The sequence below is a fragment of the Tachyglossus aculeatus genome, chromosome 21, assembly GCF_015852505.1.
Source record: "Tachyglossus aculeatus isolate mTacAcu1 chromosome 21, mTacAcu1.pri, whole genome shotgun sequence".
In the NCBI taxonomy this organism is placed as follows: domain Eukaryota; kingdom Metazoa; phylum Chordata; class Mammalia; order Monotremata; family Tachyglossidae; genus Tachyglossus; species Tachyglossus aculeatus.
The window spans coordinates 62,593,178-62,619,844 of NC_052086.1; the positions used below are offsets into that span (position 1 = coordinate 62,593,178).

The window sequence follows — 26,667 nt, forward strand, 5'->3', positions numbered from 1 at the left end:
ATCATTTAAATGCCAGTTTTGTTCTTAAGCAGTATTCTTTCTGGCAAAACAAACAAAGCCTGAGTTACTTTTAAATTAAATTGGGTTATGAAAAACTCTAAAAAAAATGTGTGAGGTGTAAATAATGAGAGATTCAAAAATCTGGGAGAGACCTTGATAGATAATATATTATATTCTCCTGCCTCCAGACAGGACACTTTACCCAAACCTTCCTGCCAGACTGATGAGTATTTATCGTATTTTAAAAGGTGTTCACAGTTCTCCTCAAAAGCACTGGTTGGTACTGAAGTGAAAATGTATTACCCTTAGGTATCAATATTTTGCACCATGGCATTGGGAACAGATTTAGTGGAGTTTTAAAATTATCAGCTCCAAACTGCTGAACATCACTTTCTGCCCATCTAAGGCGGAAAGGCAAATTAGAGTACATTATTCCATTTCAGGAAACAAAGAAATGACCTTTTTATGGAATTTAAGAGCTTACTATGTGCCAGGCACTGTACTAAGTGCTGCGGTAGATACAAACTAATCAGATTGGGCACAGTCCATGTCCCATGTGGGGCTCACATTCTTAACCCCCATTTTACAGATGAGGTAACTGAGGCCCAGAGAAGCTAAGTGACTTGGCCAAGGTCACACAGCAGATGTGTGGCAGACCTGGGATTAGAATCCATGTCCTCCGATTCCCAGGCCCATGCTGTTTTCACTGGGCCAGCCAAACTGCTTCTCTAATGACTTCAATGAAACTAGATGATTTTTCAGTTTAAAAACATTCGGAGACCTCAAACCTTTTCTATTACTTTTTCTGAAAATTTTCTGTAATGTCCCTGAATAAAGTGACAAGGAAAATTTTCCTGCCAGGAGGCCGCTCCACGTTCAGCTCTCCATGGCTTTCTCAAAGAACATTTCAACCTGCTTTTCTTTTAAAGGTGAACCCACTGTTGCACTATGTTTCACGAACACACACGGATCTTTAGGCAGTATTTTTAAGAAATCATTTGTAATCCACTATCATTCTGACTTTCACATTTTTTCCTTCATTTTTATAGTGGTGCATTTTCACTGCATTTTTGCATTTCCCATGTAAAGAATAATAATAATTGGGATCCAAGCATTTCTCAATACAAACTGAGTAAAATGTAAATACTGGACTTCTTCATTTTAATTACTTCACTTTTTTTAAAAAAAGCCAGATTTTGTGAAGGCTTTCAAGTAGGTAAGTGACTTAATCCATATGAATGGATGTATAAGATAAATGCACAAACTTTAGGGAGGAGAAAGATAAGTTAACATAGCTTATATTTCACTTCAGGCTGCTGAGACCCCTACCTGCTTCAACACTGTGACTTTGGACAGAGATTGGCTACTCTGAAAAGACACAGGGTACTTCAAGAAGGATGCTAGAATACAAGGCAATTTCCAATGACTTTCTCTTTCTAGGGAGAAAGGAAAATAATATGTCCTTCTGTAACAAAGTGCTATATAGTCCAACAAGACTTCAATTAACCTCTTAGTCATTTATCCAGCCAAGATCCTTAGAACTGGAATGAAACAAAAACAAAAAAAGGCCCATGTTTTGTCTCCAACTTGGTGCTCTGAATGTGCACATAACTGCCAGGTATCCTAACCTTTTAGTGCAGTTTTGCAACCCATGTTACCGGAGGGTTCAGATTTGGTCAGTGTTCCTTGATTCTTCCAGAATCAATGCTCAGAGCTGTTGCATGAATTCTCCATGATAAGTAGTGGGATAATGCTCTGGTTGGAGGGGTTAAGATCCACAGTTCTCAAGGCTCACAGTATCTGAGCCCCCAGGAGTCGACTTTTCCTCTTACGTCATCACTTGCTGTACAGCCGAACGATCGTGAGAACACCTCTGGTTCCCACAGTGCATTTTCTTAATGAGCCGCCGTAGTTTATGAGGAAAGTTTTTGTTGATATAGCGGTAGAGCAGCGGCATCACAAAACTGCTTGAAAACGCCAAGAATTTTGACACGTCCATGACGAAATGTAGAATCTGTAGATGATTGCCATCTACATACTTCCCCTGGGGGAAGACAAATGTGTTTAGCAGAAGAGTCATGTAATAAGGGGTCCATAATGCAAACTGGGTACAGATTGTGGCGATCAAAAGTCTGTGCACAGATGGATCCAGCCTTCCGGTATCATGGTCAAGCGGGGTGGTCTCCTTGCGTATTCGTAAAATCAACACCAGTGCATACAGAACAGCAACGGCTGGGACCACGTACCCGATGAACACCATGATGGCATCAGCAGCTTCCTTGTTTTGCATTTTAGAGCACTCAATAATTTTAGTGGATACATGGTTGCAGATGTAGAAGAGGAGGGAGGAAAAGCTGGTAAGCATCGCCCCGCCCCAGATAAACCCGCAGACGTGTTTTGTATTGTACACACTGGACATGTAAGTCCGTGGCAGAGCCCGCTCAATGAAGTAGTCCAAGCTGAGCAGGGTGGTCGAGTACATGATCACCAGGGACGAAACGTTGAACAGGATCAGCAAGGTGATATAAACTTCGTTGTTAACGTTCCAGATGGCCCACTTTGTGTTGTCAGGCCCCAGGAGGTACATCGGGGCCACCGCGTTGATAATGAGGCCAGCGATAGCGATGTTCACGAAGTAAACGTCGGGCATCGTCATGGTGGCCTTGTTGTACAGGTTGACCAGGATCAGGAGAGCATTGTAGCAAAGGCCAATGGGAAAGCAGATGATGAGGTAGAGGAGGGAGAAGACGGAGAGGATAAGGTGGAAATCATGGCAGAGGTACTGGTCCTCACTGATCCTGGTACCATTAGACACTTCACAGCTCCACATAGTGATCCAATCCGTGGGGGTTCTCTTGGCTGATTACCAGCTGCTCTGTAGAGAAAGGAATAACAAGAAGTAAGATTAGTTATTTTTGCTTCCTGGTCCCAGAGTCACTGACCTTGGGCATTTTCGGGAAGTCAGGGGAAGATGAAAAATAGAGAAGATGATACACTTTGACAACTAAGCATTGCAGAAAAAGGGTGTGTGTATGTGCGTGTGCATTTTCCAAGGTCGGACAATCAACCACCATAATGACTGCTGTCTCGTTAGTCCAGACCAGAGCTGATTATGACCAGAAGCTTTACGATGTTGTAATAATTGTACTGGTCATGATGAATCCTCTCTAATGTAATTTCTGAATAAAATCTGAGTAATGGATAATTCATTCAGGATGCTCAGCCAGAATATTATAAAGAGTGACCTCAAGCTTCCCCCTTCATTTTGCCCAAGAAATGGGGTTCTGCTTATGCTGAGGCAAGGTCTGCTGGGCCAGTGGGCAAGAAACTCCAAATTTCTGAACTTTTTCCTATGACATCAGCCATGCGAGTGACTCTGGCAATAACTGTTGCTGCCCACATGGCTCTTACACAGAAGATAATCAATCAGTAGTACTTATTGAGTGCTTACTGTGTGCAGAGCACTGTACTAAGCACTTGGAAGAATACAGTCCAACAGAGTTCGTGGACATGTTCCTGACCCCTGGTCCCCACAGGTGTTTCTTGTGTCCGTAGCCCTATGCTCTGCCACTTCCCCTATCTGTATTTTATCAGAGTGCCTGTTTCCCCCACTGGACTGTACCTCCTTGAGGGCAGAGATTATGTCAACCAGCTCTATTGAACTCTCTAAAGCATTTAGTACAGTGCTCTGCAAACATTCAGCACTCAGTAAATACCCTAGATGGTGTCCTTTTTTCCAGCTTCCTGATTTCCACTTGCACAAGGATGCCTTACTCTAGCAATCAATCAACTAATAGCATTTATTGAGCACTTACTGTACGCAGGACATTGTACTGAGCACTTGGGAGAGTACAACACAACACTCTGACACATTCCCTCCCCACAATGAGCTTACTAGCCTGCTTTATATATCAATCTGCCAGCCATGTTTCTAGAGGCAATTTAGGGGAGTTAACAAAGGGAAAGTGAGTTACGGTCCCTGCCCTCAAGGAACTTACAATCTAATGAAGGAGATGGGATACATATAAATATACAAACAGCAAGCACAAGTGCCATTTCATAGGTCATAGAGGATTTATTTAGAGGGATATAAATAACAGAAACTCATCCACAAGAACTAGGTAGTGGTAGCTGTTAACATAATGAAGTGGGGTTAATCTGGAAGGCTTTCATGAAGGATGTAAGTTTTGGGGAGCATTTCAAAGGAGTTCCTATGGGAAATTACCGATATGTCTCTAAGGGCAAGTTCAGGGATCAAACCTAGAGGCTTCCTTTGCCTTTCCAAATGAAGAAAACAGCCAAAACCAGAAGCTTGGGTACCTTAATATAAGGAAGACTGCTATGTTTTTATTTGTTTTATTTTTTAAATGAACTTGTTTGAGTCTTTCTAAAATGCACACAAGTTTTACATTTAGAGAAGCGGCATATCCTAATGGAAAAAGCACAGGCCTGGGAATCAGATGGCCTATCCTGGCTTTGCTACTTGTCTGCTGTGTGACTTTGGACAAGTCACTTAACTTCTCTCTGCCTCAGTTCTCTCACCTGCAGAATGGGGATTCAGTACCCTCCTATTCTCCCTCCTAATTAGGCTGTGAGCCCCATGTAGGACCTGATTATTTTGTGTCTTCCCCAGTGCTTAGTATAGTGCTTGGCACATAGTAAGCGTTCAACAAATATTATTATTGCTATCATCATCATCATTATTATTATTTAGTTTCATGATTTCAGAAGCCCAGTTTGGTGAACAATGATGGTTTCTGAACTTAAAAAAAATATTATTATTTTTTATAATAATATTTATTAAGCACTTACTATGTGCAAAGCACTGTTCTAAGCTCTGGGGAGGTTACAAGGTGATCAGGTTGTCCCATGGGGGGCTCACACTCACAGTCTTAATCCCCATTTTACAGATGAGGTAACTGAGGCCCAGAGAAGTTAAGTGACTTGCCCAAAGTCACACAGCTGACAATTGGCAGAGCTGGGATTTGAACCCATGACCTCTGACTCCAAAGCCCGTGCTCTTTCCACTGAGCCATGCTGCTTCCCCTGAGCCACACTGCTTCCCCTCCTTTTTCCTCCTTCCCTCCCACCCTTTCATTTTCCCCAAGCATAGAAAGACTTCAAACTAGTTAATGGTGTTAACATCACTGCCTCCACACTGGGTATGTATCTGAGGATAAAATGATCTCAGTTATATCCCAGGGAAGGTAAGGTACAATCCAATGCTTAGTGCCATAGGAATGCTTATATTCTGATGTATTGAAGTCTATATGGGTATGTGCACACTCTCTAAAAAGAGAGACAGGAAGGAGAGAAATTAAAATTGCTACAGTATTTTGCAATCAAAATGAATGCCACGGAACAGCATGGGACAGTGAATAAGTCATGTGGGTTTCAATTATATAATGAGGGCTGCATACAGTTTAATCACCACCTGCACTCTCTGTTGTTTCTCTGAATGGGCACACGTGAGTCGATTGCATCATCTTATAAAAAGTACTTGCTGGGGAAAACTAAAATGAAAATGCAAACCTTTCAAATAGGACCCTTGATTTCTTAATTCCTTGACCTTCCCATTTTAAGGTGGACATATACTTTTAAGAATAACATAAGGGAAATGTTTATTATTTTAATCATATCTCACTTCCCCCTTCCTCCTTCCTCGTTCTCCCCCTCCCCTGCCAATCTGACCTGGAAATTCAAAATTTTTACTCCATCCAATATTTTGCATGGCTAAATGGTCTCTTTTAAAGGATCATTTAATCTTTGAACTTTCTACACTTCCTCCTACAGGAAGCGTGTGTGTGCTTTTAAATAGGCCTAAATAGCTGGGCCTCACAATATCATTATTTCTGGTGGAGGGTGGGGGAGGAAGGGAGGAAGAAGAGCTGTCCTTCAGATCCAGAAATGAGTAGTGATGGCAGCAAGCAGAAGTTGCTTGCTGTAGATTCAATGACTTAGTGCAACCACTCTGCTGACTAAGCATTCACATTCACTACTTCTAATAGAGCTACCAACCACCCTGAAATAATTCGATTTATATTGTTACATAGGGAAACAATGCCATTTTTGTTCCTATTTTCATTTTTTTATAAAGCTGCTTTTTTGTTGTTTCAGATGATTGTGCCTTTCACCTTCTCTCCTCAAATTACAGCTCAATCAAACAGAATTCAGTTCAGAAAAAAGCATAAGATTCCTTTTTCTTCACCCAGAAACATTACCCTGGTGAAGTGCCACAACTTTTCTTTGAAATATGCATAAATGTGCTAATTTGGAACCACTTCATGTACTTGGTAGGGGGAAGGGCAAGATTAAAAAAAGGTAGGAGTCAACTAGCAAAGGAAAAATTTTAAGAATTACCTAACAATGTTACAAGAGCGAGAAACTACCTTTATTGCGTACATTTAATAATAATTATAATAATAATGGCATTTATTAAGTGCTTACTATGTGCAAAGCACTGTTCTAAGCGCTGAAAAAACCAGAACAGCTGTCTCTCTCAGCTATAGAAAATAAAAGGGTATTTCAGTTTCTGCCTTTTTGTCAAGTCTAATTAAACATTCACATTTTCACAAATCTTGCTCCTGCTATCCTTGAGAGCCAAAGTACTCAATACCCCAGTTTTCACATTTGAATTTCAGAATCAGAGTTCAGTTTAGGTCCTGGTCTCACAGTCCTTGAGCCTAATCTCATGATGTTTCCTTTCTCCTTTTCCTTATGCAGATCTAAGGCATCTATCTGTAGGATTCGAGTTATTCAAAACACCTACCTCTAATTCAGTCGCGCATTCCTCTGTAGAGTGTAGCCCAAACACAGTCGGTATAAGGTAAAGTCCCAGAGGAAGGGAGCAAACAAACAGAAGAGAACTGCCAGGGTCTTTCTCCTCAGGAGCTCCCTATCAGCTGAAGACATGCAGCATGGCATTTCCAGTGTGTGTGTGTGTGGTGAGCACACTGCACTTGTTTTTCTTCTAGTAAATTACTCACAAAGTTTCTGCTTCACTTGGCAAGCTGCATTGGCCCCTCCCTATCTCTGTTTACAGTCAGTTTCAAAAAGCCAGCCTGGGCAGCAAGGAGTGTGGATTGGAGAATTGCACTCAGCTAGAGCCTCGTGCTTTGGATATTTGTTGTCATCGTTGTTGCTGTTCAGAATTCAGATTCTGAGAGCACTTGGCTAAGTTTAGGAGTTTCCGTTTCATTCCCCCTTTCACGTGACTTGATGGAATTACCCCTGTCAAGGGGGGGAAAGTTTGAAAATTTTTTTCATTGGCTGGGCAGAGTCTTGCAATGACTCTCCGTGGTGGCTGTTTCCCGAAATTGTATCATTGGGAAATTCAGATGACTATAGAATTTCCTTTTTACTGGAAAATATGACATTTTCATCTGTATCAAAAACTCCACTAGTACTCCTAGTACCAAAGAATAAAAGAATTAAGGCATTTGTACGGATGCACTGCATAAATGCAGTGCAGTGAACAATTCCAGCTACTTTCATTTTATGACTGTTGACGGTAAAATGATTATTGTGATGAGAGTGAAAAGGGAAAGCACTAGCTTCTGACTCTGCATTGTATTAGCCCTGGAAAACAAAACAAATTTCTCTGCCTAATGTCTTGTGTTCAGCAGTTCTGTAACTGTGTTGGAAGTCACGAAGTGTTGATGCACATATGTGTTTTAGATTATGTATGCTTTATTAAACTAGAATGGACCTCTTAAAATCGGGTACTTCTGTTAGGTTTAAACATTAGAAGTACATTATATGGCAGAATTGCAGATTAGCAGTTGGATTTTTCTCAGCGTGGGTTCCTCTCCATCCAGCCCTCTTTTGAGAATAGCCCCTCTGAGGGCTAAGCACTGCTCCCAGGTGAAGATGAGGGAATTGTCCAAAAAGATGAGCTATTATGTATTCCCCCAAGAATACCTTCATTTCCAGGAGGTCATTGCACAACAAAAATGTGTCCACTAATTTCTTCCAGTGTTGGTATTCTACCGCTATTGAGTCTTTCTGCCCCATTGTTAATTTTAGGAGTTTATCACTCATTTGTTCCAATTATCAGTCATCCATTTCAATGCCAGACTTTTCCAGTGCTTTTACACTTGACTGGAAGAATCAAAAGATCATTAACTGAATGGCAGTCAGGGAGAAATGGTCAAAATCAGGTTGTGAGCCCCACGAAGAACATGGACTATGGCTAATTCCCATCTGTGGATTCTCTCCCAGTGCTTATTTCAGTGCTCTGCACACAGTAAGTGCTTAATAAATACTATTACTAGTATTCTACTGCTATACAAGTACCACTGTACTAGCACTGTACTGCTCCTCAGTAGTAAAAGTACTGAGGAGCAACATGGCCTAGTGGAAAGAGCACAGGCATGGGAGTCAGAGGGCCCGGGTTCTAATCCTAGCTTTGCCACTCATCTGCTGTGTTACCTTGGGCAAGCCACTTAACTTATGTGCCTCCGTTTCCTCATCTGTCAAATTGGGATTAAATAATAATAATAATGATGGTATTTGTTAAGCACTTACTATGTGTGAAGCACTGTTCTACCCTCCTACTTAGATTGTGAGTGCCATATGGGACAGAGATTGTGTCCAACCTAATTATACTCGATGTACCCTAGCACTTAGTGCAGTGCTCAGCACATAGTAAGTGTATAACAAGTACCATTATTATTTTTACTTATCTTTACTACTAGCTACTGCTTCAGCTCTTAGGAGCACTACCATAGCAGTGTCGATTGAATTCATTAATAAAATATTATGTTCTCCATAATAATAATAATAACAATAATGGCATTTATTAAGCGCTTACTATGTGCAAAGTGCTGGGGAGGTTACAAGGTTATCAGGTTTTCCCACAGGGGTTCACAGTCTTAATCCCCATTTTACAGATGAGGTAACTGAAGCACAGAGAAGTTAAGTGATTTGCCCAAAGTCACACAGCTGACAATTGGCGGAGCTGGGATTTGAACCCATGACCTCTGACTCCAAAGCCCACGCTCTTTTCACTGAGCCACGCTGCTTCAGCCAGTGCCTTACACTGATCATGCAAAAGTAAGCTCAAACAGATGGCTGTGGTGCAACGGAACTTGAAAAACACATTCAACTATGGAGAAGGGAATTTCAGAAAAATAAACTTGTTGCTGCCTGAAAATCACCAGTTTCCTTCATTCCAAAGCCTGAGAATCTCCCTCTGGACTTCTTTAGTAGGTCCTGTGTGACAGGGTTGATGGGCAAGCACATTTCCAGTGTTCTTACGCCTGCTAATATAGAGACATTGCGATAAGTACTAGGGATGGCCCCTGAAATCAGAAAGACAGAGGACAAGTATAACATGTTAGGAACCTAACATGTTAGGAAATAGTGCCTTCTACATTGATTACAGGGATAACTATACAAGAGAATAAACTTCTGCAGTAGCTGAGTCATTGTCATTATTCTATAGGTGATGCACGTGGCATAGTTAACATACAGCCGACATTAGTCAACAGGGAAATACTGCTTTATTCAAGAAACTGGAGTGAGTCCAGTATGGTCTTCTGAAACCATAACACTTGGCATCTGAAACTGAGGTAGGATCTCTGAATTTGAAGCCTGTCTACCAGTCTGTCTCCCTAAACATTGTCCCTAGTGAACACTTTGCCACGATTTCAATGTCAGTCATATTTATTGAGTGCTTCTTTGTGCAGAGCACTTTACTAAGCGCTTGGGAGAGTGACAACACAACAATGTAAAAGATACATTCACTGCCCACTTGGTTTGCTGGGGTCAGTCAATCAGTCACTGGTATTGATTGGACTCTTACTGTGTTCAGAGCACTGTACTAAGCACTTCAGAAAGTATAACAAACCAGTAAATTCCCTGCTCTCGACGGGCTTTAAACCAAAAGGGAGCTGTGGACTGAACGCTATTCTGCATCTTCAGGGAGCCCCATGGGTTAAGCCAAAACTTAAATGGAGAATAAAATGCGGATGCCAGGGTGAATAGACTTCATCTCCCTACAGGTCCCGTTCTTCTTCTTTTTCACTTCCTCCTCTTCTGTCTGGTTTAGTTTTTCTGGCCACTGTTGGCAGACTAGATAAAGGAAACTTGAGCCAAAAGAACTCTGATCCTGTTTGGGGAAGAAGGATGTTCTCAATATGCAACTCAGAGAACAATAGCTCAGTTTTTCTAGTCCCATCCCCTGACTCCTGTGACCTGATCTGGATTCTTGGGCAGCTCTGGAAACTCTTGTCTGATTTCAGAGCTGCCTGAATGTTCCTTAGGAAAAAGGGAAGAAAGCACACTAAGTTTTAAAACCCTCCCAATGTGTACCCACGAAGAGTGTTAGGCGTTCTCAAAAGATTAAATTCTGTGTTGATTAATGAAGTGGATAATTTGATGAAGTTGCATACGTCATTTTTCTCCCTGACTTTCTTGCCTAGAGCCCAAGGCCAGGGAGAAAAGAGATTCCCTGACTTAAAGGTCCTTTAAAGGACCTATAGTTTAGAAGGGAAAGGAGCTAACACCTTTCATATCCCTGTGAAAGGAGAAGAGAATGCCGTCCTTGTGGACAATAGGTAAATAGGTGGTGCACTGATGCACAGAGACCACTTCTCAGCTGCATGACCGGTACGGGAGGGTGGGCTCCACAGGGGCTATTTTCCCAAGCAGGAAGGGACCATCATGTGTCCAAAAGAAGGTACATCTACTCCAAGAAGCCTTCCCTAAGTCCCCCTCTCCTCTTCTCCCACTCCCTTCTGCATCGCCTTCACTTGTTCACTTCATTCATCCTCCCTCCCATCCCCAGAGCACATGTATATATCATTTATTTATTTATATTAATGTCTGTCTTCCCATCTAGACCGTAAGGTCATTGTGGGCAGTGAATGTGTCTGTTGTTGTATTGAACTCCCCCAAGCACTTAGTATAGTGCTTTGCACACTGTAAGCACCCAATAATACAACTGAGTTAATGAATGAATGAACATGAGGTAGGACCTGGCTGGTGGAATTCCTAGCCCTAACCCCACACACATCTATTAGATTCCTTCTCCCCAACTCCACTGGTCAGTGGAATTTCTTCCTCCTCTGAGGCATTGCATAATAATAATAATAATAATAATAATAATAATAATGATTGTGGTATTTGTTAAGGGCTTCCTCTGTGCCAGGCATTGTACTAAAGTGCTGGGGTGGATACAAGCAAATCGTGTTGGACACAGTCCCTGTCCCCTATGGGGCACGCAGTCTCAATCCCCATTTTACAAATGAGGTGACCGAGACACAGAGAAGTGAAGTGATTTGGCCAAGGTCACACAACAGCCAGGTAATGAAGCTGGGATTAGAACCCATGACCCTCTGACCCCTAGGCCCGTGCTCTATCCACTATGCCATGCTCCTTCACATAGCTTTTGCTCTGTGTGCGGAAAGTCCTTTTAGACCAGAAGGAGCCACGAGAGGTCACCGCATTTACATTGGAGCCAAGGTGAATGGCTTACATAGGAATTAAGGGGAGAAGTAGTTCCTAGGTATTATTTCTGAATCATTCAAGTGAGAACACATTCCGGGCCCAGTCCAAGTGTCTAAATGTAAACTTCCAACTCTAAGCTCTAGGGAGTGAGGAAAACAAACAACCCAAGAGTCTTCATTTAGGCAGTCTTCATGTTAGTAAGTTTCCATCTCACTTTATATCATGAACAGCACCAAGCTCAAAATTGGTGTAAGTGGGCACTTGGCACAAGTTCTTCTGATTCAGTTCCTTAAGCCCATGGTGTGCCAATGGAAATGTTGTTTCAGATGCAGTATTTGAGCATCAGGAACTGTAAATCTTACATATCAAACTTTCCTTCTAATTAAGGGACCGCACTTCCAGCTCCCTGCCTTACGAGTTACAATATTTATATTAATGTCTGTCTCTCCCTCTAGTCTGTGAGCTCGTTTTGGGCATGGAATGTGTCTGGTTGTTATACTGTACTCTCCCAAGTGCTCAGTACAGTGCTTTGCACACAGTAAGCACTCAATACATTTGAATGAATGAATGAATGAAAGTTTTTGGGAATTACTGACCTTGAGTGCTTTAGTAGTAGTAGTACTTATAGAATGCTAAAAGTACTAAGTGCTTGAAAAATACAAAACAAAAAAGTGATTTGTTCCCTGGCCACAAAGAGCCAGGGGACACAGGCATTAAAGTATGAACAAATAGATCAGTGAAGATAGTTAACTGAATTACAATTGAATAAATGTCTAAATGAAAGTGTTGAGAACAAGATAGATAAATTCATAAGTACTAGAGATGGATGATGGATTTATAAAACTTAGAGTGCTAGGAATTAATTAGGGAAGGCCTGTGGAGAAGGTGGGATTTTAGGAGGTTTTTGAACATGAAAGAGTTGTGGAGAGCTGTGGTCTGCTGAATTTGGCAAGAGAGGTGACAGAGGTGAGAGCATTGTGAGAGAGACAGAAAGACCTACAGTTTGAAGGACATGGGGGGAAACAAAGAATGTTGGGGAATAGCAGGTGTAGAGAGCATAAAGGAATGGTCAGGGAGTTGGCGGAGAACCTTGAAGCCTATTGCGAGGAATTTTTGTTTGTCGTGGAGGAATATTTAGCACTCATGTATGTATGTCGGTTCAGTTTATTTTGACCACTCTAGTTGCACATATTTTTTGTTTGTCTTCCCCGTTGAATGTAAGCTCCTTGTGGACAGGGAATGTATCACTTCATTATTTTGTACTTCCCAAGCATCAAGCGGGTGCTCAGTATATGCTACTGTTGCTGCTACTGCTTCTACTACAACACAGTGGAAAGTTTTGGGAGAGGAGTGATGTGAGCTAAATAATTATTCAAGGCAATGATCCTCATGTAGCCATGGGTGGTCTAGAATAGAATGGGAAGAGTCTGAAGGCAGGGAGACCAGCAAGGAAACTGATATAATAGCCCATCTCTGATACGGCCAGAACTTATACCTGAAGAGAAAGGGGTGGATCCAGATGCTGTTGCCATTGCTCATCAATGAGCAAAGTTTTGTGCAAAAAAAAGACAACAAAATCAAGAGATTTAGCCAATAAGAGCTCTATGGAAACCTAACTTGAACAGGTTTATTACTGTTCTTCGATTTTTTTAAATTGTAATTAAAAATTACTATAGAACCAACAGTGGGCCAGACATTGCTCTGACCATAAACACGATTCAGATCATTGGAGTTACCATCTAAGATCAGACAGACAAGGCACAGAGAGAGGAGAAAAGACCCACAATAAATATCCAAGTGGTTGCACCTATGTTTTGGAGTCTAATGTGCTTCAGAATAGGCTTTCTGCAAGAGTGGTGGACTATGGGATAATAATCTAAGTTTATGGGGCAGCAGAGAAGAATGCACAGACTGTAACAAGCGAGGGCAATCCAAGGAGCAAAAAGATATGTTTGATCAGAGTGAAATTCTAAGGGGAGAGATAGTAACCTTTCCAAGTGAGCACACTGGGAATCTATTGAAGGAATACTATCCAGGCGTCCACCAGGCTCAGCATTTTGAACAATTTGATAGCCAGGTTGAATCTTTCCATGCAGATTTTGGAAAGGACCAATATATTGGCAAGTGGGGGTTTTCAATACCCTTCTAGACTGTAAGCTCGCTGTGGGCAGAAAGCATGCCTGCCAACTCTAAGTTGTACTCTCCCAAGTGCTTATTTAGCATAGTGCTCTGCAGACAGTAAGCGCTCAGTAAATGTGATTGATAACCTTCTGCATTCACAGTTTTTGGACCCTTCTGATTCAAGTCCAGGTATCACCACTGCATTGTAGGATGTCCTTGGGCCAGTCATTCAACTTTCCTGCACCTCTGTAAAATGCAGATAATAACTCAGCTGCCTTCACAAGGGTGTGGTGAGACGTAATTAGTGTCTGTTAAGGACTTTAAGTACTTCAGATGAGAGGCACTGTGGAAGTGCAAGGTGTTATTATTTTAATTTGTTTTCCTCTGAGGATTCTCAATGTGAGGTCCCTGGGTTTGGATAGCTATTTGTAGAAACAAGCTCCTTCCCAAAAAAAGGGTCTGAATGCTAGAAAAGTGCCCCTCCGATCCCTTGTGTAACCTACTGCCCCTTTTTCACCTATGGGAAGTTAGAATTATTCATGATGAAAATGCTTGTGGGTAAAAGGTCGGGGGGATTGTGCACTTCTTAATGTCTTCCCCTATCTTATAATGACTTTTCTAAAAGCTTCTCTTGAGAGATTTGCAGTTGCCAACGTGATACGTTCGAACTTTATGAAGGTCTGAGAACCTTCTCGATATTAGTGGATCATCCTCTTTGTTGTGATTTGGGAGTAAAGATATTTACTCAGTTATTGGGGTTCCACTCTGATCACTTCCACCCTTCAGTGGTATAAGCATTTATTCCTTGTCTTGCGTCACTAATGGACTAAGCCTACGAAATATCAAGCCACAGGGTGGCTGTGGCTAAAGCAATAATTTATTGATCCTAAGCCAAGGTGCAAACAGTTTGGCAACTGAATATGATAATTGGATGAGAGGGGCAATAATGTAGGGTGAAGCATAGCATAGACTTTTAGTTCCTCCCAACACTAATGAGCTTTCTTTTATGTTTTGAAAACTTAATGTAGCTCAAATGGAAATGCACAAATTCAGGGCAAAATGAACCTTCATATTCTTTTTTTTTTGTGGCATTTGTTAAGCACTTATTATGTGCCGGACACTCTTCTAAGCAATGGGGTACATACAAGCTAATCAAGTTGGACACAGTCCCTGTCCTACATGGGGCTCACAGTCTTAATCCCCATTTTACAGTTGAGGTAACAGAGGCACAGAGAAATGAAGTGACTTGCCCAAGGTCATCCAGCAGACAAGTGGCAGAGCTGGGATTAGAACCCAGGTCCTTCTGACTTCTAGACCCATGCTCTAGCGACTAGGACTTACTGCTTCTCACGTCTTCCTTCCCTGTCTTCTGAACAGTGCAGTGAATCTGAGAGTCTGCTTGTTCTGGGCCTCAGTGCAGTAAACCGTTCATTACCCTCAGAAGTATCTCTATAGTTCTAGATAAGGATCTTCCTAGACTATCAAAGGCATTAGCAGAGCACTGTACTAGTTGGGTCCTTGGCCTCAAGGGGCTAGTATGGTAGAAGGGCTGAAAGACCAGCTTTCTCCTTTAGAAATCCAAATTTCCTTGGGTTGACCATTTCTTCCAATCTGAGGCCCGGGAATGTGGCGTGATCCTGGCACCAGGAGGCTGACAGGAAGCACAGATGTTGGTGTTCCCGGAGACCACTAAACAACGCTATTTCCTATCAGTAAAGTAAGCAAAGTAAGGAAGGGCTGACCCAACAACGCAGCAGCGGTGCATTTCACTGCTTGTGGAGGAGTCTGCTTTACACTCTCCTGCTGCAAAAATAGCTGAACTATGTTTGCCATTTGGATAATCTCATGAGAATGATGCCCTGAGATATTTAAAACTAGAAAACACGCAGAATTGCAAAGAGTATGGCACTACAGGTGGATGCATTAAGTGAAGTTACTAATTTTTTTTTCCTAATGTGATTCATATACTTTTAGGCTACACAATGTTAGCAAACTGAAAGCATCTTGCAACCTTAAATCTGGGGTTTTTGAACATTGGAGTTATATATGATGCTTTAAATATACACAAGACTGGATAATCGATGGCATGATGAGCAAATCACATATGGCAGGAGAATATAGGTTATTTCAGCTGAATTTCATTACCAATTTTGTTTTAAAATTTGGAACAATAGGACAGATATGTGCTGTTCGAAATCCAGCCACAAATCAACTCCAAGTGAATGTCTTGGAATAATCAAAATATTTGAAAAATCTGTCTTGGATGTTTATTTGTTTTTTTTTTCAGAATGGACAGAAACTTCAGCTGAAACTAGTTCGTGCCACTATGTACAAGCCAATTTATTTAGAAAGGTTGATAAATTGCTTTCATTCAGCTGGCAAATTGTTTACTTACTAGACACAAGCAGTGCCTTTAACTTAAAAATAAATGATTCATTAAATATCTAGATTACTTAGGTTTAATAACCTGCTTTAAAAACGATTAAATGGCCGAAGAGTGAAATGGAATTGGCCCTGCTGGTTTATTTGTCTAAACAAATTTATTACTCTTAGTTCTTAAATGTGAATTTTAGGGTGGAAGAGTTTGCTTGGCTAGTCAGCCCGATGCTTGCCTTGGACTAATTGAAAAGTGGAATTAATGCCTAGATTGAGCACACACGTTTCATTGCCTAAGGGGACATTGTGTAATTCTCGTTTCCTGAGGTAATCTGTGACTCCTGGGGTGTTGAGGTTTGGGCTCTGGTACTCTACAGCAGAGGAGAACTCCTCTGGCAGCCCAACTCTGACTGCCTGGGTGGTTTCCTGGTACCAGTCCAAAACTGAGAGTGGTCAATCAATCATATTTACTGTGTGCAAAACACTGTACTAAGTGCTTAGGAGAGTACAATATACCAATATAACAGACACATTCCCTGCCCAGTGAGCTTTGGGGATGGTTCAGCTATGAGGTCACCCATCTGTTGTCAGAAGACCTGTCTACTTGGGCTTAAATCTAGAAGTTCTCAAGATGTCAGAGGTCAGGGAAGCCTTGTTTCCTAAGGGAAGAACCATTCATTCATTCAATTGTATTTATTGAGCACTTACTGTGTGCAGAGCACTGTACTAAGTGCTTGGGAAGTATAAGTCAGCAACATATAGAGACGGTCCCTACCCAACAATGGGCTCACAGCCTAAAACCACCCTTTCGGCTTGGCCCAGTGGTGGTGACTGTTTCTGTAGTACCTCAAGAACTTTTGGAATTTGTGTGAAGGTTGGAAGAGTATTTGCACAAAGTGATAATACTACTACTACTAATAATAATAATAATATTTAAGTGCTTACTATGTGCCAAACACTGTTCTAAGCACTAGGGTAGATACAACGTTATCAGGTTGTCCCATGTGGGGCTCACGGTCTTAGTCCCCATTTTACAGATGAGGTAACTGAGGCACAGAGAAGCTAAGCAACTTGCCCAAAGTCACACAGCTGACAAGTGGCAGAGCTGGGATTTGAACCCATGACTTCTGACTCCCAAGCCCGTGCTCTTTCCACTAAGCCACGCTGCTTGTCAAGCGATGCAAAGCTGACCCTTGAAACAACTGTCCTTGCTTGCAAATGCCCTGCTCCGATGTTCCAGCTGTTTTCTGGCTCCAGTCTAATTATGCCCAGCAAATGCCTGGCTACAACCCTCTCCTCCCACCCCTGGCCCCCACCTGCGGTTCCTTTGTCAGGCCTTACCCAGCCAGGCCATTTACTGCAAGTGGCACCAAACATTCTGGAGAATAAGAAGTCCATATCAGGTAATGTCCCATTTAGAGGGGATACTCAGAAGGGGTGCAAAACTGAAGAGACACCTGTGGGATAGGCAGCAGCATGGAACAAATTCATACCCCACATGGAGCACCACAACCACCAGGAAGCTAGGAGCAAGGGAACCTGTGTGACCTTGAGCAAGTCATTTAACTTCTCTGTGCCTTAGTTTCCTCAACTGTAAAATGGGAATTAAATACCTGTTCTTAGACTGTGACTGCAGACTGCTTAGACTGTGAGCCCCATTTGGGGCAGGGACTGTGTCTGAACTGATTAACTTGGGTCTACCCTAGCACTTAGAACAGTGCTTGACACATGGGAAGGGCTTAACAAACCTCATAATAATAATAGTTATGATTAGAAAGGCAGTGTAGCCCAGTGGAAAGAGCATAAAGCTTGGGAGTCAGAGGACCTGGGTTCAATCCCAGCTCTGCCATTTGTCTGCTGTGTGACCTTGGGGAAGTCACTTAACTTCTCTGTGCCTCAGTTCCCGCATCTGCAAAATGGGGATCCATTGCCTATTATTCCTTCTACTTGACTGTGAGCCCACTGTTGGGTAGCGACTGTCCCTATGTGTTGCCGACTTGTACTTCCCAAGCGCTTAGTACAGTGCTCTGCACATAGTAAGCACTCAATAAATACGATTGATTGATTGATTGACTGTGAGCCCCGTGTGGGATCTGATTATCTTATATCTACCCCCCAGTGCTTAGTACAGTGCTTGGCATATAATAAGGGCTTAATAAGTATTATTATTGTTATTGTTGTTGTTGTTGGTCATTATGGTGCCTGAAGCCAAACACCGAGTGAGGCAGATTGTTCCCAGGCAAAAGCCACTTCCAGGAAGGGGAAGGCATATTTGGAAACCTCATTAACTCTTTCTGACCACAAGGACATCATTTTTTGCAATGACTACTTGGTACTCATAGAAGTTAAAAGTTTTGAAAAACATCTTGTCCTGTAGGCTAATCTTAAAATTGATCTTGCTCACCTAAGTACTTGAGTGCTCACCCCCCCTCACCTCCCTCTTTAGCTCTCATATGGAGTTAAACTTGGTTGCTTCCCTCTACCTGTAATTTATTTTCCTGTATGCCTCCCTCCTCTAGATTGTAAGCACCTTGAAGGCAGGGTTCATTTTTACTAACTCTTATACTCTCAAAGGCTTTAACACAAGTGCTCTATAAGAAACATTAAATGATTGATTAGTCTGATTTTGCATCTACCCTCAGCACAATGTCCTCTCCACCCCAGATCGGTGTTATGTGTCAAGAAGTATGTCACATTGTTGCACTGTCGTAGAAGAATCCTGAACAATGGAGATCATTGGTGAGCCATAAAACACAAATGGAATCCTCCTAAATATAAATTATGTACTGTAGACTGTACGCCTGTTATGGGCAGGGAGTGTTTCTGCTAATTCTGTTATATCGTAATAATAATAGTGGTATTTTTTAAGTGCTTACTATGTGCCAAGCACTGTTCTAAGCACTGGGGTAAATACAAGGTAATCAGGGTGTCTGTGGGGCTCACAGTCTCAGTCCCCATTTTACAGATGAGGTAACTGAGGGACAGAGAAGTTAAGTGACTTGCCCAAGGTCACTCAGCAAACAAGTGGCAGAGCCAGGATTAGAACCCACGACCTCTGACTCCCAAGCCCGTGCTCTTGCCACTAGACCATGCTGTTCCTCATACTCTCCCAAGTGCTTAGTACAGTACTCTGCCCACGGTAAACACTCAAATACCATTGATTGATAGTAGTTAATCAAAGGTATTTCTTGAGAGCTTACTATAGTCAGAGCACTGTACTAAGCGCTTATACTTTCTCAACTGTAGCCTGCAATGTGCTTAAGACAACGGGCACAGAGTTCAAGGTAAAAGTTACATTTTGTCTGTGACTCCAGTGTGGGGTAAGCAGGAGACAAAATTACTAAAAAGGTAAACATGTACTGAAACATTTCCATAAAATGACTCGAGTGTTTGAGCTTTGCAGTATTTATGAAATCAGGCACATGACCTGGGAATTATACGTGTCCCACTAAAGCTAAAAGTCACCATGGCCAAAGGCCAGTGAATGGGATTCAGTCTGGCTCATTTGAATTGTATCCCTCTTGCTGTATGAGGCTGACTTGCTGTCTCTTTGTCCAGCTCTCAGGTTCTGCAGCTGGATTTTCAGCGCCCCTCACTCAAGATAAGGATTCTGCTAATATTCCTAGGTGGGCTTGTGACCACTTTACAAGCACATTCCACTGATGCTTCAGGTACTAAATTGCACCGAAGCAAAAAGCTAAGGACTGTCAGGAGTACGATTTTTTAAAAAAATCATATTTAAGCAGAATAATATATTAGTTGAGTGGCCGAAGATTATCTTGGACCTTTACATTGCAGTTTTAATATTGACCTGTTGGAGTTATAAATTACAGATTACAAGCTAAATGAAGTCGCATTACCTTAACATTTTTTAAACAGTTTGTCCATGTAGAGAGAATTGTTTTCCTTTTTCCCATAAGGCCCAGTATAGGTGAATAAACCTGATGCCTCCCGAAAGAGATGCTCAAAGATCCTGTGAAGTTTTAAAACCTGAAAACAACGCCGGGGCTGGAGGAAAACACTGGGGCTGTCCTGTACTGAGTCCCTTCACTGATAACACACAGTAACCCTTGGAGGTACAGTAGCTGAGAGATTGTGTCTGTGTCATGGGGAAGATCATCAGTTAACTAGTTAACAAAGCCAAGTGGGAGAAGTATCCCTTCAGCAAGCTTGACTGCCATCTAAAAACCTTCTAAAACGCCACACAATCTTCTGCTTAATACTTTCCAATACTGTTGGCTTGAGACATTTACAGCAGAGTTTTCTAGACTTCCAGAATGAGCCACACTGCCAATGTGTAGAAACACTCACCTGAGAATTTCCTCCCTGAAGCTCTCCTAGATAGGAGGTGGTTACATTTTGCCTTCTACAGTGTCTGCTTTCCAGATAAAATACCGCTGAAATGTCTCTGCTTCTATGAAGGTTATCATAGCTTTCAAAAAGTACATGGACTCCACTGCACTACTGATTGTGAATGGCACTGAGCTCTGTATACACATATGACCTCCTCTTCCTTCTCCTTAACTTCCCTTCAACTCTCTCTCTCTCTCTCTCTCTCTCTCTCTCAAGCTGTAGCTGACTGCTTTCATTGGTTTTGGAGTGTATTATAAAAACAAGCCTTCCCCAAGTGATATCGCTAAGTGATTAAGACAGGAGGGTTAAGGGGCATTAATCTTGGGACCTGATCATTGCCCCGAGGCTGCTTGCCGACCTATCCAGTTGGAGACATTTTTGCAGTGTCTGTATTTTTAAAAGCACCCATTTGTTTCTGTGTTTTAAATGAATAGTGTTATTGTAATGAGAGGAACAGAAGACTTTGAAAAGTTACATAAGATAAAACAACTTCGGTATATGTACAACCAGTACAATTACTGAAAATTGAACTAAAATAATTTGCCTCAGGCTCTTACATTGAATTGAAAAGGGATCTTTTGAAATTTCTCAAAAGGATCATAACATCAATTTAATGAGAAAATGTCTGTTTTTAAACCCAAATGATTTCCATTGAATCTTTGCAGACATTAAATTAATGAGATTTTCAAAAAGCCCAATTAGCTAGATTTTTTTTTCCCTTTTCTAGGTGATCCACTGTATTTGCTCATTAAGCTGAGTCAGATAATGCTTAAATTCACCTTGGTTTTAGACCAGGATGTTCAAGTGATGAAATCTTGGTTTCTATGTTCCAGATTCTTCCCAAACAGAAATATTGTTACTGGACTCTCAGGCGTCCTTTTAAATCTGCAGGCAGCCCTCGTCCCCCTCTCCCCACTTCCTCCATGTTTTCTTGCTGATACTTGGACCAGCCCCTTGCTTCCTTTATTTTAAAATATTCTTTTCAGGCTGTAGCTTGGCTGTCCGAAAATGATTTAAATAGGTGATAGAGTCGAGCAGCGAGTTCTTACAGGTCTCAGACACTATAATTGGGTTAGCTTGTACTATTTCCAAATTATTAAATGGCTGGAAAATAACAGCCTTCCTTTTCCCATCCTCTGTCCCCTACATGAGAATGCTGTGTCCCCGATCCCTAATTTTGGTTCAGGATCTGACATGTCCATGCACTTTGGAGTTAGTGAATTTGCCAGATAAAATTTCAACTCATTGTTTTGCCTTTAGTTGAGGTGTGCAACACTGAAGGTAACTTATCAGCTCTTGGTATCTTTCTGTGTTCTCCATGTTGTGTTGGTTCATAAGTAGTAATAGTGGCCTGGAAGCTTGGCCCCTCAAATATCCGCCACCCATCCACCCCCACCCCAAAATTGCTTGGGGATAGAAACGCCAAGAAATGCATCAACTTATTGTCCCTTCTATGGATGCTCAAACTGTGGCTTATCTTCACTTTCTGTGTGGCACATGGTTAAATGATGATGATGATAATAATAATAATAATTGTGGTATTTGTTAACCACTCACTATTTTCCAGGCACTGTATTAAGCTCTGTAGAAGATAAAGATAATCATGTTGGGTAACATTCATTCATTCATTCAATTGTATTTATTGAGCACTTACTGTGTGCAGAGCACTGTACTAAGTGCTTGGGAAGTACAAGTTGGCAACGTATAGAGATGGTCCCTACCCAGCAACGGGCTCACAGTCTAGAAGGGGGAGACAGACAACAAAACAAAAGTAGACAGGTGTCAAAATTGTCAGAACAAATAGAATTATAGCTATATGCACATCATTAACAAAATTAATTGAATAGTAAATATGTACAAGTAAAATAAATAGTAATAAATCTGTACAAATATATACAAGTGCTGTGGGGAAGGGAAGGGAATGAGGTAGGGTGGGGGGGATGGGGAGGAGGAGAGGAAAAAGGGGGCTCAGTCAGGGAAGGCCTCCTGGAGGAGGTGAGCTCTCAATAGGGCTTTGAAGGGAGGAAGAGAATAGAATAATAGATATGTACATATAAACACACAAGCGCTATGGGGTGGGGATGGGGGTAGAGCAAATGGAGGGAGTCTGGGCAATGGGGAGGGTAGGGGGAGCTGAGGAAAAGGGGGGCTTAGCCTGGGAAAGCCTCTGGGGTTTCCAGTCTCAATCCCCATTTTACAGATGAAGTCACTGAGGCCCAGAGAAGTGAATCAGACCCTGTCTCTGTTCCACCTGGAGTTCTCAGTCTAAGAGGAAGTGCGAATGGATATTTTATCCATTTTACAGACTGGGAAGCTGAGGCATGTGGATTTTAAGTGGCTTGCGCAAGGTCACCCAGCTGGGATTAGAACCCAGGTCAATCAATCATATTTAGTGAACACCTACTCTGTGCTTGGGAGAGTACAATATAATCAATCAATCAGTGGTATTTCTTGAGTGCTTACTATGTGCTTAGGAGAGCATGGTACAACAGAATTAGCAGACACGTTCCCTGCCCACACAGGGCTTATGGTCTAGAGGGGGAGAAAACCATTAAAATAAATTATGGCTGTGGATAGAAGTGCTTTGGGCCCAGTGAGTCCCAGGCCCTTGCTTTCCGTGGAAGCAGCATGGCGTGGTGGATAGAGCACAGGCCTGAGAGTCAGAAGGTCATGGGTTCTAATTCCAGCTCCATTACTTGGGTGCTGTGTGACCTCTCCACTTCTCTGGGCCTCTGTTCCCTCATCTGCATATGCTTTGCTATTTATTATTTTGCTATCACCACCACCCATGCTGTAGAACGCCCCTGCTCTAGCCCTCTCGGCAGGGTACAGTGGCATCCACTCAAAGGCCTGGGCCTGGAAGAAGCATGGCACCCAGCCCACCCTGACATCTGCCCCAGTTGTCTCCCACGTGCCACCACCAGCTCAATCAAACCACCCCCTCCCTTTTTATGGTATTCATTAAGTGCTTACAATGTGCCAGGCACTGTACTAAGTGCTGGGGTAAATACAAGATAGGTTGGACACAGTCCATGTCTCCTGTGGGGTTTTTTCACCCCCATTTTACAGATGAGGTAACTGAGGCACAGAAAAGCTAAGTGACTTGGCCAAGGTCACACAGCAGACAAGTGGCGGAGCTTGAAATAGGCCCCTTCCAAATTGAGTTTTACTGTTCAGTTCATGAGGCTATGTTTGTACATATTTATTACTCTATTTATTTACTTATTTATTTTACTTGTACATATCTATTCTATTTATTTTATTTTGTTAGTATGTTTGGTTTTGTTCTCTGTCTCCCCCTTTTAGACTATGAGCCCACTGCTGGGTAGGGACTGTCTCTATATGTTACCAACTTGTACTTCCCAAATGCTTAGTACAGTGCTCTGCACACAGTAAGCGCTCAATAAATACGATTGATGATGATGAGGCTTGGCCACCCTGCTCCATGCTTTTACTACCTGTTCTATTGCTAGTAGGCATGGGTGTGAGATGCAGAAGGCACACATGAGGAGGGAAACAAGTCCTAGCCTATGGGAAGTATTGTTAGCAGGGCCGGTTTCAGGCATTTGGTCACCCCAAGGCAAGGAAAGATTGTCCAAATCCTTTCCACAACACTTATACCCATTTCTGTAATGTAGTTTAATGTCTCTCTCCCCCTCAATCTGTCATTCAATCAATCATATTTATTGAGTGTTTTCTCTGTGCAGAGCACTGTACTGAGTGCTTGGGTGAGTACAACAGAATTAGCTGACACTCCCTGCCCTTAATGAGCTTTCAGTCTAGAGGGGGAGACAGGCATTGATATAAATACATAGAATAAATAAATCTATCATGGCTATGCATTCAGTTGTATTTACTGAGTGTTTACTGTGCACAGAGCACTGTACTAAACACTTGGGAGAGTACAATATAACAATGAACTGACACATTCCTTCAGTGGGGCTGAGGGCGGGGTGAATAAAGGGAGCAAATCCAAGTGCAAGGGCAGCAAGGCCACAGTACACAATAAATGCTCAATCAATACAATGGATTGATTAATTGATTCCCACCTGTTCCATTTGTCATTGCATTGTACAGCACATATATGCAATATAATGCAATATCACATGTAACACTACACTGAAGACCCTGTCTTCCCTGCTCCTGTGACTACCCTCTGTCCAAGTGCCCCTGGTAGCTCAGCTCCAGGATCCCAATTTTTACCCTGCTTGCTATTATATTACTTCCATCCATCATGACAAGGTCCCATCTTTGCGGGTGGTTGTATCACTGGCCCCTCTGGCATTGAATCCTGAGGCGATGGCTTACCTTGCTTAACATCCGATGCTGGCTCTGTGGATGAGTTGGAGAGATTTCTTACTGGCACCAATGAACTTTGTAGAAACTTTCCTGTTTGGAACATAGAATGAGATGCCCGTTATCCAAACTAATTGAACCACAGATTGGATTAGGCAGCCAAAATTTCAGGTAACCAAACAAAATTGGTGTGGTTTTCAAAGGCACTGCCTGCCTAATATTGTTTTCCACCAGGTATTAATTTTGATGATCTGAATTAGCCTTCGTTTTCATAGTTAGCTTAATTAACTGATGTTCAGGTATTGTTTGAATAACAATAATAATAATATGATTTTTTAAGCACTTACTATGTGCCAGGCACTGTACTAAGCGCTGATGTGGGTACAAGCAAATTGGGTTGGACACAGTCCCTCTTTCATGTGGGGCTCACAGTCTCAATCCCCAGATGAGGTAACTGAGGCACAGAGAAGTGAAGTGACTTGCCCAAGGTCACACAGCAGACCAGTGGCAGAGCCAAGATTAGAACCCATGACCTTATGACTCCCAGGCCTCCAACTTCCAACTTCCATTCCATGGTAGAACCTTTTCTCTAGCATCTGAGTTGGGCTTTCAAAGCATGACAGAAGCATTTCTCATGATTACCTGTAAATGGATCATTCTTGGAGACTTCAATCAATTAATCAAGTGTTTACTCTGTGTCTAATACTGTACTGAGCACCCAGAGAGTACAATACAATCGAAGCAGGTAGGAAGTGTAAAATAGGGATTCAATACCTGTTCTCCCTCCTACTTAGACTGTGTGCACCATGTGGGACAGGGACTGTGTCTGACCTGATGGATTTGTAGCTACACCAGTGCTTAGATCAGTGCTATACCCATACTAAGCACTTAACAAATACCATAAAAAATTGAGTAGGTAGGCACAAGACTTGCATTTAGATTGCAGTAATTGCAAGTTGAAGGTTGAGTCATGGGATGATTGAGCATTGTTCGAACTTGAAAGTTGGTCTGGGTAACCTAAGGGCAGTGGCAGAGGGTTCTGACAGAATCCCGACTCTCCCCCATGACTCTTGGAGATTTTCTCACTGTTCTCATATGGCAGTAAATATTACTGGTGTTGTCTTTGGAAGACAAAATCCAGTATGCACAGGTGCTGAGCAATAGGGATTTAGGAGAGTTTGAAATCCCACCATAGACTAGTCCCTCCCCATTATCTTCCAGAAGAAACAACAGAAATAGCTTTGGCCCCAGACACAGTTTTATCTGCAAAGAAAGCCTTTCCTTTGGAGGTGAGTAAACAACAGAGGGGAAAATGACAAAAAGTCTGTGTGTGTATATAAAGTAGACTTTCAAAGAAATACCACCCTTCAGCCAGGGAAAGATAAGGGTTTTATGACTGTGGAATGTAAATAATTCCCCCCAAAGTATGTCAGGTTGCACTTTGCTTTTGTTCGGGAATATTGTTCTCCGTATAGGCCTATGTGTGTGGTACTTATATGCTTGTATAGGTACGCACTACTATTTCCATTACAATAGTGGAAATAGTCTACTTTTATATTTCCATGGACTGGTTCCAATTTCCAGTTCAAAGAAAGCTGGAGATAACTGTGGAAGCCTGGTCTGTGCAGAGCGTTGGTTCTGTAAACTATTCTTTAATGCATATCGTGGCGTCTCATTCCCCATGCCTGGGCAAAAGCGCCAATAAACACGAATATGAACTGCAGGTGCAAGGGCCCCAGTGTAAATTATTTTATAACCTTGGCCTTTGATAAGTAAACTTGTGACTGTCATTTTGTGGCCACTGATGTAGAAGCAGCATAGCCTAGTGGATAGAGCGTGGGCCTGGGAGTTGGAAGGCACGGGGTTGTAATCCCTTTTCTGCCAATAGTCTGCTGTGTGATGTTGGGCAAGATGCTTAATTTATCTGTGCCTCAGTTACCTCATCTGTAAAATGGGGATAAAGACAATGAGTCCCATGTGAAAAATGGCCTGCGTCTAACCTGATTAGCTTGTATGTATCCCAGTGCCTGGCACATAGCGCTAAACAAATACCATTAAAAAAATGCATTC

General features: G+C 42.1%; 1 protein-coding gene across 3 annotated transcripts in view; it reads right to left on the reverse strand.

Annotated features, from left to right (window-relative positions):
• Nucleotides 1–685: 685 nt before the first annotated feature.
• GPR146 (G protein-coupled receptor 146) overlaps nt 686–26,667 on the reverse strand; it is a 73,852-nt gene continuing 47,870 nt past the window's right edge. For 2 of the 3 annotated variants that reach the window (XM_038763908.1, XM_038763909.1), the window contains exons 2-3: nt 24,610–24,690; nt 686–2,875 (exon numbers count right to left, since the gene is read on the reverse strand). In XM_038763908.1, the coding sequence (XP_038619836.1) occupies nt 1,829–2,830 (1,002 nt within the window). In that variant the 5' untranslated portion in view covers nt 2,831–2,875; nt 24,610–24,690 and the 3' untranslated portion in view covers nt 686–1,828. Of the gene's footprint in view, nt 2,876–6,769; nt 6,843–24,609; nt 24,691–26,667 lie in introns of those variants that run through there. The other variant, XM_038763910.1, reaches the window with a different exon arrangement.